Below are 15,257 nucleotides of genomic sequence, written 5' to 3'. Positions count from 1 at the left end.
GGTGGGAAGCTGGGTGGGGACTGGGGAGGGTTATCTCTATCGCTGCACTAGCAACTCCTACAGGTTGGTCAGGGTGCCTGTTCAGCAAGGAGCAGAACTGAGAAGAATTGTGTGTTCCTCCACATGCATGTTCCTCTGCATGAAACTCCTCACCGTCAGGTGAAAAGAAGCGGCTGGAGACGTCATGTGTATCGGAGGAGACACGTAGTTGTCTACAGCAGTGGTTCCCAAACTTTTTAGCTCAAGACCCAAAAGATAAATTAGACGTTTGCCAGGGACCAAACTAGTGAAAATAGCAGATCCACAAGTTATTTTATTTATGGCAATCATTAGAATTTTATTTTTTTCATTAAATACTTTTGAAAAATGTTAAATTGTTTTTGATTGATGAAAATATTTTTTATAAAAGTTTACACTTTTTTAAATCTTTTGAAATATATATATTTTTTAAATATAGGAAATGAAAAAGAAGGGGATATTTACTCACAACCCACAAATATTTGTCCGCGACTCAAACATGGGTTCCGACCTACACCCTCCACAAGACCAACCTGTAGGGTTCTGCAGTGACAGGGACGTCATTCACATGGAGAATTGGAAAATGGCATCATGACGAAAATATTTTTATAAAGTATAAATAAATAAATGGTTTATATTTGTTCACCTTACTTAACCTTTGTTGACATTTATGTATACATGTATTTAGAAGACCCTACGAGGGTTAACCTTTGTTGACATTTATGTATACATGTATTTTTCTGCAAGGCATTGTTATTTTGTTTTGCAAACTATACAAATAATGTAGGTTATTCTTTTTTTTTTTTTACTGCTTTACACTTTCTTTGCAGTTGACAGTAATCGAAATGTACGTTTAAATCATACAAGTCACAAGTTGGGACAGATTACATTTTTTAATGAACCAAGTAATATAAGCACTAAGATGTCACATCATTTCCATTCAAACATTAAACATATTAAAGAGTATTTGAGGAATATTGAGTAGTATTTGCTTTCCTTGCACATTTTTCAATCAAACAAACATTGAGACAATTAATTGAAATTTGTGCAATTATCATCAACGGTAGCCTATATTGTTAAATTCACACTTTTAATACTTCATAATTCTAACTAAAGCCATTTTCACGTCACTGCAGTGTCAGGCTCAACATCATTCAAGCTTTCTTTTCTGTTCTAAGTCTGACTGTTGCATAATATGGCCATTATAGAGCATAGAAGTCAGAAGTCCTTTTCATTTATTTATTTTACCTCCCCAAAGTCCTTCAGTGTAGGATTTGGACATGGAATAAAAAGAGAGGAGACGAGCCTGTAGGAGCCCATAGCTGAGGTCTGGGTATGTAAGATACTGCTGAGCTCTGATTTCACATGTGTAATAGAGTCACATTTTGTCACAGGTTCCTTTCTGTGACTGTGTGTGTGTGTGTGCGTGTTTATGTATGGGTTACTACTAGTGTAACACACGAGTAAGCAAAGTGAGCAAGTAAGTTATTTGTGTATGTGTGTGCTTGTTCCTCATGGTCCTCCTCTCATGGCTGTCAGGTTGTGTCTCAGCGCCTGTAGTTCCTGGATCAACTGTGATATCTCCATGGAAACGGTCTGTTTTTCTCGAACTGCTTCGGTCAGTGTTCGTAGAGCGCTGCCCTGCTGGACTGGAGGAGGAACAGACAAAGAAGATGTAAACTAAGGTAGACAGCAAGTGAAAGACTGCAAATTGCACACATGTAATAGGAAGAAGAAGTCTGTCTGTTTAATATCTGGTTAAAGGACGACTTCACCCATTTTCAACCTATCTTCATATAATTGGTCCTCCTCACTAAGTCTGTGTCTCAGAGGAGGGCTGTGGACACTATAGAAACCCGCCACATTTTCGTTTTTTTATTTTTTTTCATAATCTTTATTAATGCGAGAACAATTGCTAGCATGCTAACTTTCCAGGAATAGAAAGCCTGCAGTTTCTATTAGCTTGGATTCCCCATCGATGATGTCACTGGTAGACCGGTTTCTGAACTGTCCACAGCCCTCCTCTGAGACAGAGTAGATTTTTTTTTTACCATATTATAATGAGTATTAGTGAGCACTAAATGGTGACTTTTAAAATCAGTCCACATTTGTCATATACAGCTACACAGTTTGGCTACTACAGCTGTTACACACATCAGACACACAAACCTAGTTAATATGTAAACTATTTTGGGCAAGCTAGACCTGCTTACTCTGCTAGTGAGCGAATGATCCCTATGTCTCACCTAGGAAGTAGAAGATGAGCAGTACTATAAGCAGTAGCAGTGTGACGATACCACAGGTCATGATGTAGGCGTGGGATGAACTGGAGTTTAACATCTCCTTTAGATGACTCTGCCATTTACTGCTGATTGGTTGGCCTTTTTGGTTGACAGCTGTCATGTCTTGCATGTAGACATTCCCATTGGGCGAGGGAGTTTGAGCAGGTGGGCGGGGGGGCCTCACACCTGGAATTTTAGAAACACAAGAGAATTGATAAGGTATGTACAGTGTCAACTGTATTCACAGTGCTTTATTCATTTACACATTTCCAGTGGTGGAAAGCAACTAAATACATGTACTCAAGTACTTTACTTATGGTAAGTTAAATATTGAGGTACTTTTACTTTACTGGAGTATTTCCAATTTTCTATACTATACTTCTACTCCACTGCATCTCAGAGTCAAATATTGTACTTTTACTCTACTACAATTATTTGAAAAGTTTTGATTATTATTAAAAAAAACATACATTAACCACTGCAGCCCTATTTAAATAGCCGATCTACAAGCTCACAACGCATTGCATCGAGCTTGTAGATCTTCTATTTACAAAAGATTTTAATACATTTTAGACATTGTGATAACTTTGAAACGGGACATTCTGCATAATGAGTACTTTTACTTTTGGTACTTTAAGTATATTTTGAGTTTCTATATACTATACTGCAATTTCTACATTGCAGTATTGATACCTTTACTTACGTAAAAAATGTGAATACTTTTTCCACCACTGCAAATTTCAGTCCCATGGTGAGTGAGTGAGAGAGAGAGAGAGAGAGAGTACCTTTGTGGCTGTGCTCAGGGTGTGTGCGGTGCAGGTCATTGATGGAGTCAACAGAATGCAGCTCTATCTCAGTCAGATCTCTCTCACTGACTCTGTAGAAGGGAGGAGTTGTCTGAGAGGAGGATGGGGGTCGTGACATGTCTACTACGGCTGCTACACAAAGATACAAAAGGTTATGTGTTAATGTTAGCTTTATTGTCTTTCCTGTAGGAGAGATATGGGGAAGGGGGATGAAAGGATACTGTTCTCAACTTCAACCTCAACATTATTGTCACATTACAGGTTTACAGGTGTATAACAAAGTGGTATAAATAATTTGTCGTGCAAGCTCCCATCATTTGCAGAAACAAGAAGACAAGGAAAACAGGTCAGATATGTAAAATATTCTCTATGTATATGAGAGAGAGAGAGAGAGAGAGAGAGAGAGAGAGAGAGAGAGACACACACACACACACACACACACACACACACACACACACACACACACACAATGAAAGAGATAATAGAGAGAGATGAGGCAAAGATAGGCACAGATGCACAAAGGCTGAAAGTGTGAACATAGACAAAGCATACCAGTTATGACCAGCTTCAACAGCTTGTTTATCAGTGCTATTATTAGTGCCAGTTATCAAACCCATAATGTTACAGTCAGAGCTGCTGGAATTTGAACTCACAGCCACAGGACAGTTGACTGGATACAGACACCTTCAGACCAATGGCTGTCTCACTGTCTGATTGTTTGAATAATTGGCTTTCAGACAGACAGACAGACTGACTGACTGACTGACTGGAGTGGTTCCAAGTTTTGTGACACAGTCAGTTTGACTTACTGACTGACTGGCTGGCTGTGTGATTGAATGACTGAGTGACAGGATTGACTGACAGACCGACCGACCGACTGTGATTGAATGAGTGACTAATCCATGTATTAAGTGAGTGAGTAACTGATGGTCTGTTCGATGCAACGTCGGATCAACTGAATAGCCACGTGACTACTGTAACTAGCTGAATGTTTGTCGGGGTTAACCACCATCTGAAGACGCCAACCCTGGGCGAAGTGTCCATTGAACTCACTAGTTAGACTGACTATGTTTGCTGCCGTTACTAATTATACTGACCTATCTTCTGGTGGGTCAGTGGGCCAGGATGCATGGTATGTGCGTTTGATGTTGTAGACTGGAGTCTAATCCCAGTGATCACTGTTTTCATGTCAATGAATCTCTCACATTCATTTTAGACATGTCTGTATAAAATGGCCAAAAAGATATATAATGTAAATAAGCAGTGAAAATGTGTCAAATACTTACTTTGAAAAGGTTGGCAGATGGTTCGAGGGTCCAACAAGTAGACAGTCCACAAAAGCAGATTTTGTATTCTATTTAACTCCCAATGTGCACGTTAATTCACAGTGCACTGCAGGCCCGGGGAAAAAATATTCCAATTTAAATAACACTGGCCAAAACAAAGCTCCAAATAACGGAACTGAGGAATAAACACTTGACAGTCTGTCAACATGAAACAGACCAGATTGTGTGTGTGTGTGTGTGTGTGTGTGTGTGTGTGTGTGTGTGTGTGTGTGTGTGTGTGTGTGTGTGTGTGTGTGTGTGTGTGTGTGTGTGTGTGTGTGTGTGTGTGTGTGTGTGTGTGTGTGTGTGTGTGTGTGTGTGTGTGTGTGTGTGTGTGTGTGTGCGTGTGTGTCCCCTTGTCTGCGTCTTTCAGTCTTTGTGTCTCTGAAACCATGTGCTAACAATTCCAAACTCCAGTAATTAATCCGAGGTCACAGGCAGAACTCTGGAACCACAGCATATACGAGTAACATTGTCTCCAAAGTTCATTCAATCCTTCTTCTGAATATTCCGAGTTGCTATTCCACAATGGCCTTGGTTAAACTGTCAGAAAAACAGACAAAAACACTTCCAAGTTTTGTGACAAAGTTAAAGTCCTTCCTATAGACTCTCGTGGTGTGCATGTGGGTCTGTGAGAAACTATAGTAGCACCCAACGTTCTCCTCCTTTTCCACCGTGAGCATGTGTGTGGGTGTGTCGGTGTTTTCCCAATTCCTCTGCCCAAGACTCTGCCACCCTGAGAGATCTAGAAAGAGACACACAGACAGAGAGAGAGAGAGAGAGTGTGTGTCCCATAACCCATTGCTCTCTCCACTGCACCCTGCAGACCCCACAAGCCTAAAATAGCTACAGAGACCATAGATGTATTATTAGGTCTTGGGCCAAGGATTACTCACTGATCACTGACGTGGTCTAACTAGAGGTAAACATACACCCAAATAGCATTGCTCCATTTGTGAAGACATGCTGTAGGCCAGCATGATTATTAACATTTATAACGAGCATTACAATGCTGCATTATAATACATTATATAAGGTCATTATAAATTAGCTTATAAAGCATTATAGAGGAGACCTTCATAGAAAGTGTTACCACTACATCACAACCCTACCATAATCATAAGAGTTTGCACATACTCAGTTAAATCAACCCAAAAAATACCCCTTAGAAGATACAATAGGTGCAAAAACAGTTCCTGACTGTCTTCAGAAGACAATCCTCTTCAGGAGACACTGTGAGGTCAAAATGTCAGTAACTATTTGCACGTGTTTAATAGGCTCTATGCACAGCAGCCATATTGGAAAGACATTGGGCCTCTTCTTACTTCCTTCACAGGTGTTACCAATGATACTAAGGCTCTGTTCCATTCTGGTCAGAGTGCTGATATCGTGCATGTTGGCTCACTAGAAACACTCCATTTTGGTTCCCAAATGACCCCTTATGGTGGGTGTGTAACTCTGAGAGTGTACAAAGGGTCCATTTGGTTCCATTTGTACACTCTCAGAGTTATGGGGGTCCTTGAAAATGAGACAACCACTGTGCCACACTAAATGGAACAGAGCCTTAATTAGTATCATTGGTAACACCTGTGAAGGAAGTAAGGAAGGGGCCCAATTCATTCCCAATATGGCTGCTGTGCATAGAGCCTATAGCTCTATATTCCAATAGCAATAATTGCTAGGCCTATGGGGTTTTGGTCCGTAGACCACTGGTGGTCTGCGAAGGTATCGCATGTAGTCCCTGACCATGCATTAGTAATGCAGGAAAGTGAAGATTATTATATTTGTTCTTGATGCACACACGCACACACACTGGATACAGCTTTAACTTTCGACCTCAGGAACATCAACTACAATTCCCACAATTCCTTGCTCATATGGTGCTCACGGTCGGTTATCTGATGTTTTTGCAGTGAAAGCAGAAATTCCTGGGAGTGCGGAGTGACCGGAGTCCAAAAGAGTTGTCGGACAACCACAAAGTGTTACCGTCACGTTCAACGAGTGCGTGTTGGAGCTCAGCTGGCGACAACGACCTGAACGATGTGGACTCGGATGTTGGTTCGGGGCGGAGGGCTGGGATCCAGAGGAACCAGGGTGCGGGTTCCGAGAGAGTGTGAGCGGGTAGCCTCGGTCACTCAGCAACAGAGGCATGCTTCCAGTTCAGAGGTAGGCTAACGTTAACTGAACCCATCTATGCAATGAATGCAATGCACAACAAACTTGACAAGTTCTTAGATCTTCTCCAACCTATAGGCCTATGCAAAGATACTTTAGCCTAGATGATATTTAAAACAGAAGATAGGCATAATATAATTTGTATTATAATGTTGTACAAATTGTAGTTGTGATTGTTATAATGCTCATTTCCCAAGGCTCAAGTTTTAAACCACAATGAATGATTTCATATGTTTCGCATGAGCAACCTAGATTTGTTTTATACTCTACCCTTTCAGTTGTGTCTCCAGTTTGCTCATGCAAACTTAATGTAGGTTACATCTGTCCCAGCACGCACGCACACACACACACACACACACACACACACACACACACACACACACACACACACACACACACACACACACACACACACACACACACTCATGTGTGAGACCATTCCTGTACTGTTTGCTTCACTAGAGAGGATGATTTTATTAAGAACACGAGTGACTGACTCCTGATACTGCCAGGCCTTTAAAGCCTCATGTTACTCATATGTTTATAATTGAAATGAATTAATCCATTCATTCAGCACATTTCTATTTTAAAAAGCTGAAACTGAATTAACCTTTCTTTTTATAGTGAGATGATTATAATACTATTTTTGTGATGCTTTGAGTAAGATAATGTTCAAGTCTGCTGGACAGTTTAACGTGTTAATTGTAGATTGATAAAATGTAGTATGCCGTATAGCATATCTGTATATCAGTCTAAATAAGACCTTATGGACTAAGACGTTGAGAAGAATGAGCTAAATTCATTCACATTAAGCCTACTGTACTTGAGTGCTGCATGTGCAGGAGCTGTATGTGTGTGATTGTGCACGTGCGCGCACGCATGCATGTGTGACATTGTGTGTGCATGTGTGGACTAAATGATTAGTCTTCTTAAGATACTGTATATCACACACACCCACTGACCATTCATTCTGACTTAGAGATCTGACTTTGAACTTGGATAGTTTCGTAAAATGGACAGACCTGTCGGCCCTTTTCATAATGCATTCCCACAATGCACTGCAGAGACACTGATAAGCCCCCTGCATGGGCTGGTGCAAAGGTTAAAGTTTGGTATAAAGAATAGGATACAGTTGAGTTGAGCAAACATTATTATTCCCCAAGGGGAAATTAATTCATGATACAAAAAATGACCCACAAGTTATAAAACATAAAAAGATAAAAAGAACAACATAGCAGCAAGATTGTGGTACAAGGAAAATGAATTATGTCCTGACTTTACTCTCGTTGCACAGTCTCATGCTAGAATAGTCTTACGCACACCGAAGACAGACTGCAGGAGACTGCATGTGTATCATTTAGTGATGTTTGCTACATTCAATACCAATTTTTAGGAATTGACAGATGAATGATTAATTAAAATCACTGAAATAACGTCAGTGGTTTATTTCCATAGTTTTCCTGTTATGTTCTGTTATGTTCTGCCCTCAGCATTTGATCTCTCTACACCCCAGGCTCCCATGCAGAAGACACCTCTGTTCGACTTCCACAGGGCACATGGAGGGAAGATGGTGGAGTTTGCAGGCTGGAGTATGCCTGTACAGTATAAAGACAGTCACATCGTCTCACACATGCACACCAGACAGCACTGCTCTATCTTTGATGTCAGCCACATGCTACAGGTGAGAGACACGTGAACAGGTAACCTACACATACAGGAGGAAGAGCGAGGGCACAACTCACACACACCTGCATACATGGTTAAGAGTAAACTCTCAGTCAGTCCCACACACGTGGGAGTGTGCACGGCTGCACGCACATTCAGTACATTGCGTGCAGAAGAGATTGATCATTCTTCCCCCTTGCCTGCCCCCCTCTTCTTCTTCCCTTTCTTTTTTTTAAATGGAAATAACACTTTTTTACTTCTGTAAATCTGTGATGTGACAATAAAGCTGATTCTGATTATGATACATTACTGAAATGAGCAAATTACATAATACATTCACACATGCACAGAGCTTCACATCTTGGTGTACATGTGTATGTGCAACACACAAAGTACCCCGCCCCCCCACTAATTGATTAATATGTCTATTTATTGAGTTCTCATACGGATGTTTTATTGTCATATAAGAGGTATGACTGTAAATAATTGCGTTTTAGTTTCTTCTCTCATTGAAAAGTCTTGCCCCCTCTGCTGGCAGAGGCTAAAATCACTTATGGCTGGTATTACAGTATCTGTGTAGGATTTAAGTGGTTAACGCGTTGTCATATCAGATTCGCACAATATAATAACACAGGAGTCATTTTTGTGTCTGTCCTGATACTGATATGATGACCGATAGTATTCAATATATCTCATACATAAACACACGAGTGGAACCAGCTTTGAAGCTATGTATTTACATTTATGAACCAACCAGCCAATTATAATAGTGAGTAGTATCAAATAGTACTACTGCTATGCGTGCTTCTCAACCTGGAGTAGGGCATTATGGTTATTTTGTTAACTGTACATATACATACAGTATATGTACGTGTAAATATAGCCTTGTTTGTGTTTTCCATGTCAGACCAATGCCCAATGCTAGAGTCAGGGTGATGTCCATGCTAGAATCATTGTTATCATGCTAAATTGTTTTTTTTTCTTCTCTCTTAACTTGTCTGTGAGTCTTAACTTGTCTGTGTTTTCTCCTGTCAGTCCAAAGTCCATGGCAGAGACAGGATAAAGTTCATGGAGTCTCTGGTGGTGGCGGATGTAGCAGAGCTGAAGGACAACCAGGTAAACTACATCTGTAAACTGTGTGTGTGTGTGTGTGTGTGTGTGTGCGCGCGCGAGTAAAGGAATACATGAATTTTTATTTGCGTGTCTTGTCATAAGACCCATCCCTTACGGGATTATAAAACACCAAAAACATCAATAAACAATATCACATTCACCTCTTGGAAAACAGAAAACTGCGCAAATGAAAATGAAAATATTTGGTTAATACCCAGGAACTAAAATAGATATATCACAAATATGTTTTCATTCTCTAAATATTCCGAAAGTGCGAATATCTTATTTTCAAAAATCTATGCAAGTCTCTCTGCGTCACTTAACCATATCAAGTCTGAGTTTATCTTCCTAATATGTAAAAGCCTTTGACTTTGTCTGTCTGTCTGCCTGCCTGTCTGTCTATCTCAACCTTAGGGATCACTGTCCCTCTTCACCAATGAGAAGGGAGGGATCATGGATGACCTGATCATCACAAAGACAGACCTGGGCTACCTCTATGTTGTGTCTAACGCTGGCTGCTCTGATAAAGACTCAGCTCATATGAAGGTACAGACAGAGAGGGAAGTGGTAAAATAAGGGTGTGATAAGGGTATGGTCACACTCATACAAGCCGCCTTTAATGAAGAAAAAACGCTGTCTGGAGTGCTTTTCCTGCTGAAAAAGAAAAGTAGTGTCGGCGGGGGTAGTTGCGCGATTGGCTGAAGCAGACTTCAGTGGAACTTATATGGAACATATTGAATATTGAAAACAAAGTTTGAGCAACTACAGCCAGCCTATGTTTTTTTAAGGCAACTATTGTGAAATCTACCCAACTTGTCAAAAAGACAGGCAGGGAGAGACAAGTCGACAATTGACCAATGTCGACTTGTCTTGTTATAGAAGACAAGCATTGGCAGACTGGCTGTCAGACAGTTTGTAAGGCAAAGGGAGAAAGACAACTAAAATGCACATGTGTTTTGTAGGCCAAAGTGGCAGAGTTTAAGGCAGCAGGTCTTGATGTGGATCTGGAGTTCCTGGAGGAATCTCTTATCGCTCTGCAAGGTAACATGTCTTTCTTTCTTTCACTGTTTTTTCTGCTTCCCTGTTCTTTGTATGTTTTGTATGTTGTATGCTTTTTGTGAAAAATGTATGTATTATATCCTACTTTGCCACCATTATTTGAGTTATTTAACTAATTGACTGCCTAACAATCTGTATGTGTTTAGGTCCATCCATGTCGCGGGTACTCCAGGAAGGGTTAAAGGACAACCTCAGTAAACTGACCTTCATGACCTCCACCATGGCCACGGTGTTTGGCATTAAGGACTGCAGAGTCACCCGCTGTGGATATACCGGAGAGGACGGGGTGGAGGTGAGCACCACTATCTATGGTTCCTTCCATCGATGAATGGATGGATGGATGTGGTTAGATGGATGATAGACAGACAGACTGACTGATTACATTACATTACATTACATTACATTACAGTCATTTGGAAGATGCTTTTATCCAAAGCGACTTACAATAAGTGCATTCAACATAGGTAGGGAATGAAACTACTAATCACCAGAAGTCTTAAGTGCATTTTCTGCTAAAACAAGCAACCAAGAGTATACCTAGGGCTAAGGTAAAAGTGCAATATATCAGCTACCTACTATTTAAAACAGATGAGACAAATAGCAAAATCAAATGAGCAAGAGCTAAAACAAATAAGTTAACAACTAGTTAACAACAAGTAGGCAAGGCGAAGAGGAAGGGTAGTGTAGTGTTTCCACTACCTACTGATTGACTTCATTTTTCCTGAAGGGACTTGATTTGTGGCATGGACAACACAGCATGAAGTATATAAAAGCACAGTAGTTATAAATAGATAGACACTAGGCAGGCATAATACAACTGTAAACAGTAAAGGCATTAAAGACAACATGGTTGGTTAGTATTACACAGTTCCAGCAGGCTTTCTAAACAATCCATTCCTGTCTGTTTGTGAGTGTGTTCATTTCACAGTGTCTATCATGTTGTCTGTTTCTCTGCGTGTGTACAGTACCTTCTCACTCTCTCTCTGCCTCTCTGAATCTCTGTGTCATCCCCTGTCGGCCTAATGTAAATGTGAAACTAGCAGAGACGGCCCCCATCTCTTATGTATCTTATGTCTTGCACCACTTTGTCAGATCTCAGTGCCCAGGTCCAAGGTGGTGGAGCTAACAGAGAAGTTACTAGCCCACAGTGAGGTCAAGTTAGCCGGCCTCGGCGCCAGGGACAGTCTAAGGCTGGAGGCGGGGCTTTGTCTCTACGGCAATGATATTGATGAGACTACGACTCCTGTGGAGGGAACTCTAGTCTGGACTATAGGTGAGGCTCCGCTATTCATCACAGGACTGAAAACATAATCCCTCGCCTTCGGCCGTTCCGGTCTCCTGGTGGGGATACTGAACAACTGGCAGCAATGACTGGCAGTAGCATTCACCTTGCCTTGTTTAGCATGCATTTAGCCTCGTCTAGTAGGTATTTAGCTATTACGTCTTCCACCATTGTTGTTTTCACCAGGACAGGAGTCGACACACTGGACAACCCTGCTTCTGAGTAGGGTTGGTCAGTGCACACACTCAGTGCACCTACAGTAGAGCACTTTATTTTCGAACAGCGGCAACGCACCGACTGCACCGAATTTACAAACGACCAGAGAGCACACCAGTGCTCACACTGCATATTTCCGAAAGCACACTGAATATTAACGTATTACTCATTTCAAATTAAATTTGAAACTCTCAGATTTATAACAAGTTCAAACTCTTTTTGGGTTATGGGTGCTATATACAAAATGACCAGGGGGAAATACTGGTGTGAATATGTGGGATTTTATGTTCACTGCAGACTGACATATTATCCATTCTGGATAATGTTTTTTTTTAACACCATTATCCATTTCCTTTCCTCTCATAAAAGGGAAGCGTCGTCGTCAAGCAAAGGATTTCCCAGGTGCTGACATCATTGTGCCTCAGATTAAGGCAAAGACAGCCAGGAAGAGAGTTGGCTTGATCTCTACTGGACCTCCCGTCAGACAACACACTCCCATACTCTGCCCCGAAGGAAAAGTTATAGGTCAGAAACTAATGACTTATTTCATTGAGAGAGGGAAGTTGTGAGTGAATGTGTGAGTGAGCAAATGACTGAGTAAGAGTGAGGAAGTACGTTCTCATTGGCTTGTGTCTTCAGGTGAGGTGACCAGCGGCTGCCCATCCCCCTGTCTGAAACACAACGTTGCCATGGGTTACGTGGATGCTGCATTCACCAAAAACGGGACGGCCGTGCAGGTGGAAGTAAGGAAGAAGGCAGTGCCTGCTACTATCAGCAAGATGCCTTTTGTGCCCACCAACTACTACTCTGGCTAGAAGGACACACACACACACACACACACACACACACACACACACACACACACACACACACACACACACACACACACACACACACACAGATATATGTACACACATAAATGTATATGTATCCACTCAGCCAACTACAGTACACCTGGCTGTACTGTAGGGGCACAAGAAAAGAGTTTCCCCACTCTTTCCCATAGTAACGCTGCCCCCCTGTGTTTACCTGCAGCAATGCAGCATTAATGCCAGACAGCTAGAAGAGTTCAGAATCATCTTTATTGTCACATCACAGGTTTACAGGTGTAAAACAGTGGGTGAAATTCGTTTTTGTGCAAGCTAAATTGTTTTGGTTATTTCCATTAAAAAAGAAAGGGAAGAAGGGGGGGCAAGGGGGAAGAGCGATCGATCAATCAATAAAAAACTAACAACTGATCTACATATTTACACACACATACAGTACCTGAGGTAAGACATAAGGTGGTGCGGTAAGTACCTTAGGTAAAACATAAAGGTGCGTGAGCATACCAGCAGATATATGCTGTACATGATGTGCTATAGATGTAAATTAAGGTGCGAGAAAAAAACAAAAGACTTGTGAGAGTTGTACATGGGATTAAGGTGTTAACTGAATGATAGAAAAAGCTTTGTCTAAATTCATAAAAGAATGTGAACACTGGTCCACTGGTCACGTGTGACCTACCGACTATCTCTTCTATAACTTCTAAATCTCAAAATCATGTTATTCAGCAGCTGCAATAAATGCACAGGAATTTGTGTTAAGACACTGGTACACGTGCACGCAGCACACACACACACACACACACACACACACACACACACACACACACACACACACACACACACACACACACACACACACACACATATATATATATATATATATATATATATATATATATATATATATATAAAAGAACAGTCTATGACAGTTCATAAATTATGTACAATGACAACAGGACCTCTTTAGCCAAACAAAGGCACACTGCAAGCAAACTATTGATAGAATACTTGTAGACGACATACGGTATCTCTGTATACATTCAGAGTTCTATACCTACATTATGTGCAGCCAAACAGAATGACAGTGTGTTTAGAGGATGAGTGATGTATAGTCTGTAATGCAATGGTCCAATTGATCTTATAAATGTCATGTTGAATGGAATGAGATTGAACAGATGAACTGTGAATGGTTGCCAATATTGTCATAATCATAAGATTGTTAGGAAACTGCTCTGTAAATGGGTATGTGTTTGTCCAAATATAGAACTATTTTAACATACATACGTACATTTATTGAGAGTTTAACTCAGTCAAAAGCGCTGTAAATAAACGTTGTACAAGGACTCACACAGGTCCCTAGTGTAAACAAAGACCAACAAATCCAGGTTACATAAATTTGTAAAATACATGAAATGTGGACTACATATTTTATATATATTTTTTAGCCTTTTACAATTGTACTTAATATCCTTTTTTAATGAAGCTTATAATAATAACAATTGTAACTTTTCTAACGAAACGGTGTAATTTTTTCACCACCAGACCAAAACAATGCCATTTCATATGGTTCTTTTCCCCCGATATTTCGTTGTTACCACCAATAGGTGATGTGATTTGAGTCTGTTTGAGTGTTATTAAGACGATGCTATGGAATCAAACTTCAGTTTAATGTATAGCCACATTTACATTACACTGTCTATTGGGGTTTACAGGGCGATCTCAATAATTATTTTAACATAGTAAATCATCAATACATAGTCACAACTGCATGATAAGGTTATTGACATCTTATCCAGTGTTTTGTAATCTAATGTCTAATTGACAAGACAGCTCTTGCAATCAAATGCAGAAATAATTGCAGAAACATATTTTGATGTTTTTTTGCTGCTCTGTATGTTCGCAAAAGCCAGATATCTGTCATAGTGTCAAACGAGGTTATCCTGTTTGATAATAGGAACATCTTGAGTTGATAGCACCTTGTTGTACCACAGAGAAGAGGTATTAGCCGACCTGAGATGTTGACTAAGTTTGTTCTGTGTGTTATTTTATTTACTACTGAAATGTTATTTGTTTTCTTTAATCTAATGATGATATTGTCTTTGACTAACAATACCAGGTAGTTGTGCACATCTGGTGGATGTGCCAATAAATTGCACTTAGCAGGAGATACAGTTTGTGGACCTTCTTTTATGTTTTATGGTTTACTAGGCCTATGCCCGTTGAGAACACATGCCCCTCCTATACCCGTTGTCAGTAGGCTATATGACTGTAGGCTTCATGTTGATGAGTACTCCATATATGGGGATTTGTGGATTTATCAATATTTTTGTCATAATCGTTTCCATGTTAAAAAGTTTTCATATATTTTCAAACATTTTCAAAAATAGTGGAAATAGTAGATCTACAAGCTCACAACACATGGCCTTGTGAGCTTGTAGATCTGCTATTTTCACTATCAAAGTTTTTTTTATAAAGTATATATTTATATA

The 15,257-nt window shown here is 40.3% G+C and overlaps 2 protein-coding genes across 3 annotated transcripts; one reads left to right on the top strand and one right to left on the bottom strand.

Annotated features, from left to right (window-relative positions):
- Positions 1 to 22: 22 nt before the first annotated feature.
- Positions 23 to 5,182, bottom strand: LOC311052903 (uncharacterized protein). 2 transcript variants are annotated; one of them, XR_014601570.1, is made up of 5 exons: positions 4,393 to 5,182; positions 3,086 to 3,238; positions 2,265 to 2,486; positions 727 to 1,667; positions 23 to 674 (listed from the first exon to the last, which is right to left on the bottom strand). XR_014601570.1 is itself a non-coding variant. In XM_084068202.1 (4 exons), exons 2-4 carry the CDS (start codon positions 3,222 to 3,224, stop codon positions 1,531 to 1,533), a joined length of 498 nt encoding a protein of 165 aa, XP_083924328.1. In that variant the 5' UTR covers positions 3,225 to 3,238; positions 4,393 to 5,182; the 3' UTR covers positions 23 to 1,530. The 2 variants fall into 2 exon arrangements, 1 of the variants encoding a protein (XP_083924328.1); XM_084068202.1 differs by having other exon boundaries at positions 23 to 1,667.
- Positions 5,183 to 6,382: 1,200 nt separating this feature from the next.
- amt (aminomethyltransferase) lies at positions 6,383 to 12,756 on the top strand (the record flags this gene model as incomplete). Its single annotated transcript, XM_084068797.1, has 9 exons — positions 6,383 to 6,597; positions 8,120 to 8,287; positions 9,307 to 9,387; positions 9,799 to 9,930; positions 10,347 to 10,425; positions 10,590 to 10,735; positions 11,536 to 11,716; positions 12,311 to 12,466; positions 12,581 to 12,756. Exons 1-9 carry the CDS (start codon positions 6,472 to 6,474, stop codon positions 12,754 to 12,756), a joined length of 1,245 nt encoding a protein of 414 aa, XP_083924923.1. The 5' UTR covers positions 6,383 to 6,471.
- Positions 12,757 to 15,257: the final 2,501 nt, after the last annotated feature.

Source organism: Gymnoscopelus microlampas, assembly GCF_963454915.1.
Source record: "Gymnoscopelus microlampas genome assembly, chromosome: 10".
Taxonomy (NCBI): Eukaryota; Metazoa; Chordata; class Actinopteri; order Myctophiformes; family Myctophidae; genus Gymnoscopelus; species Gymnoscopelus microlampas.
Note: the sequence above shows the minus strand (reverse complement) of the source record. Positions and strands in the feature narration are given on the sequence as shown.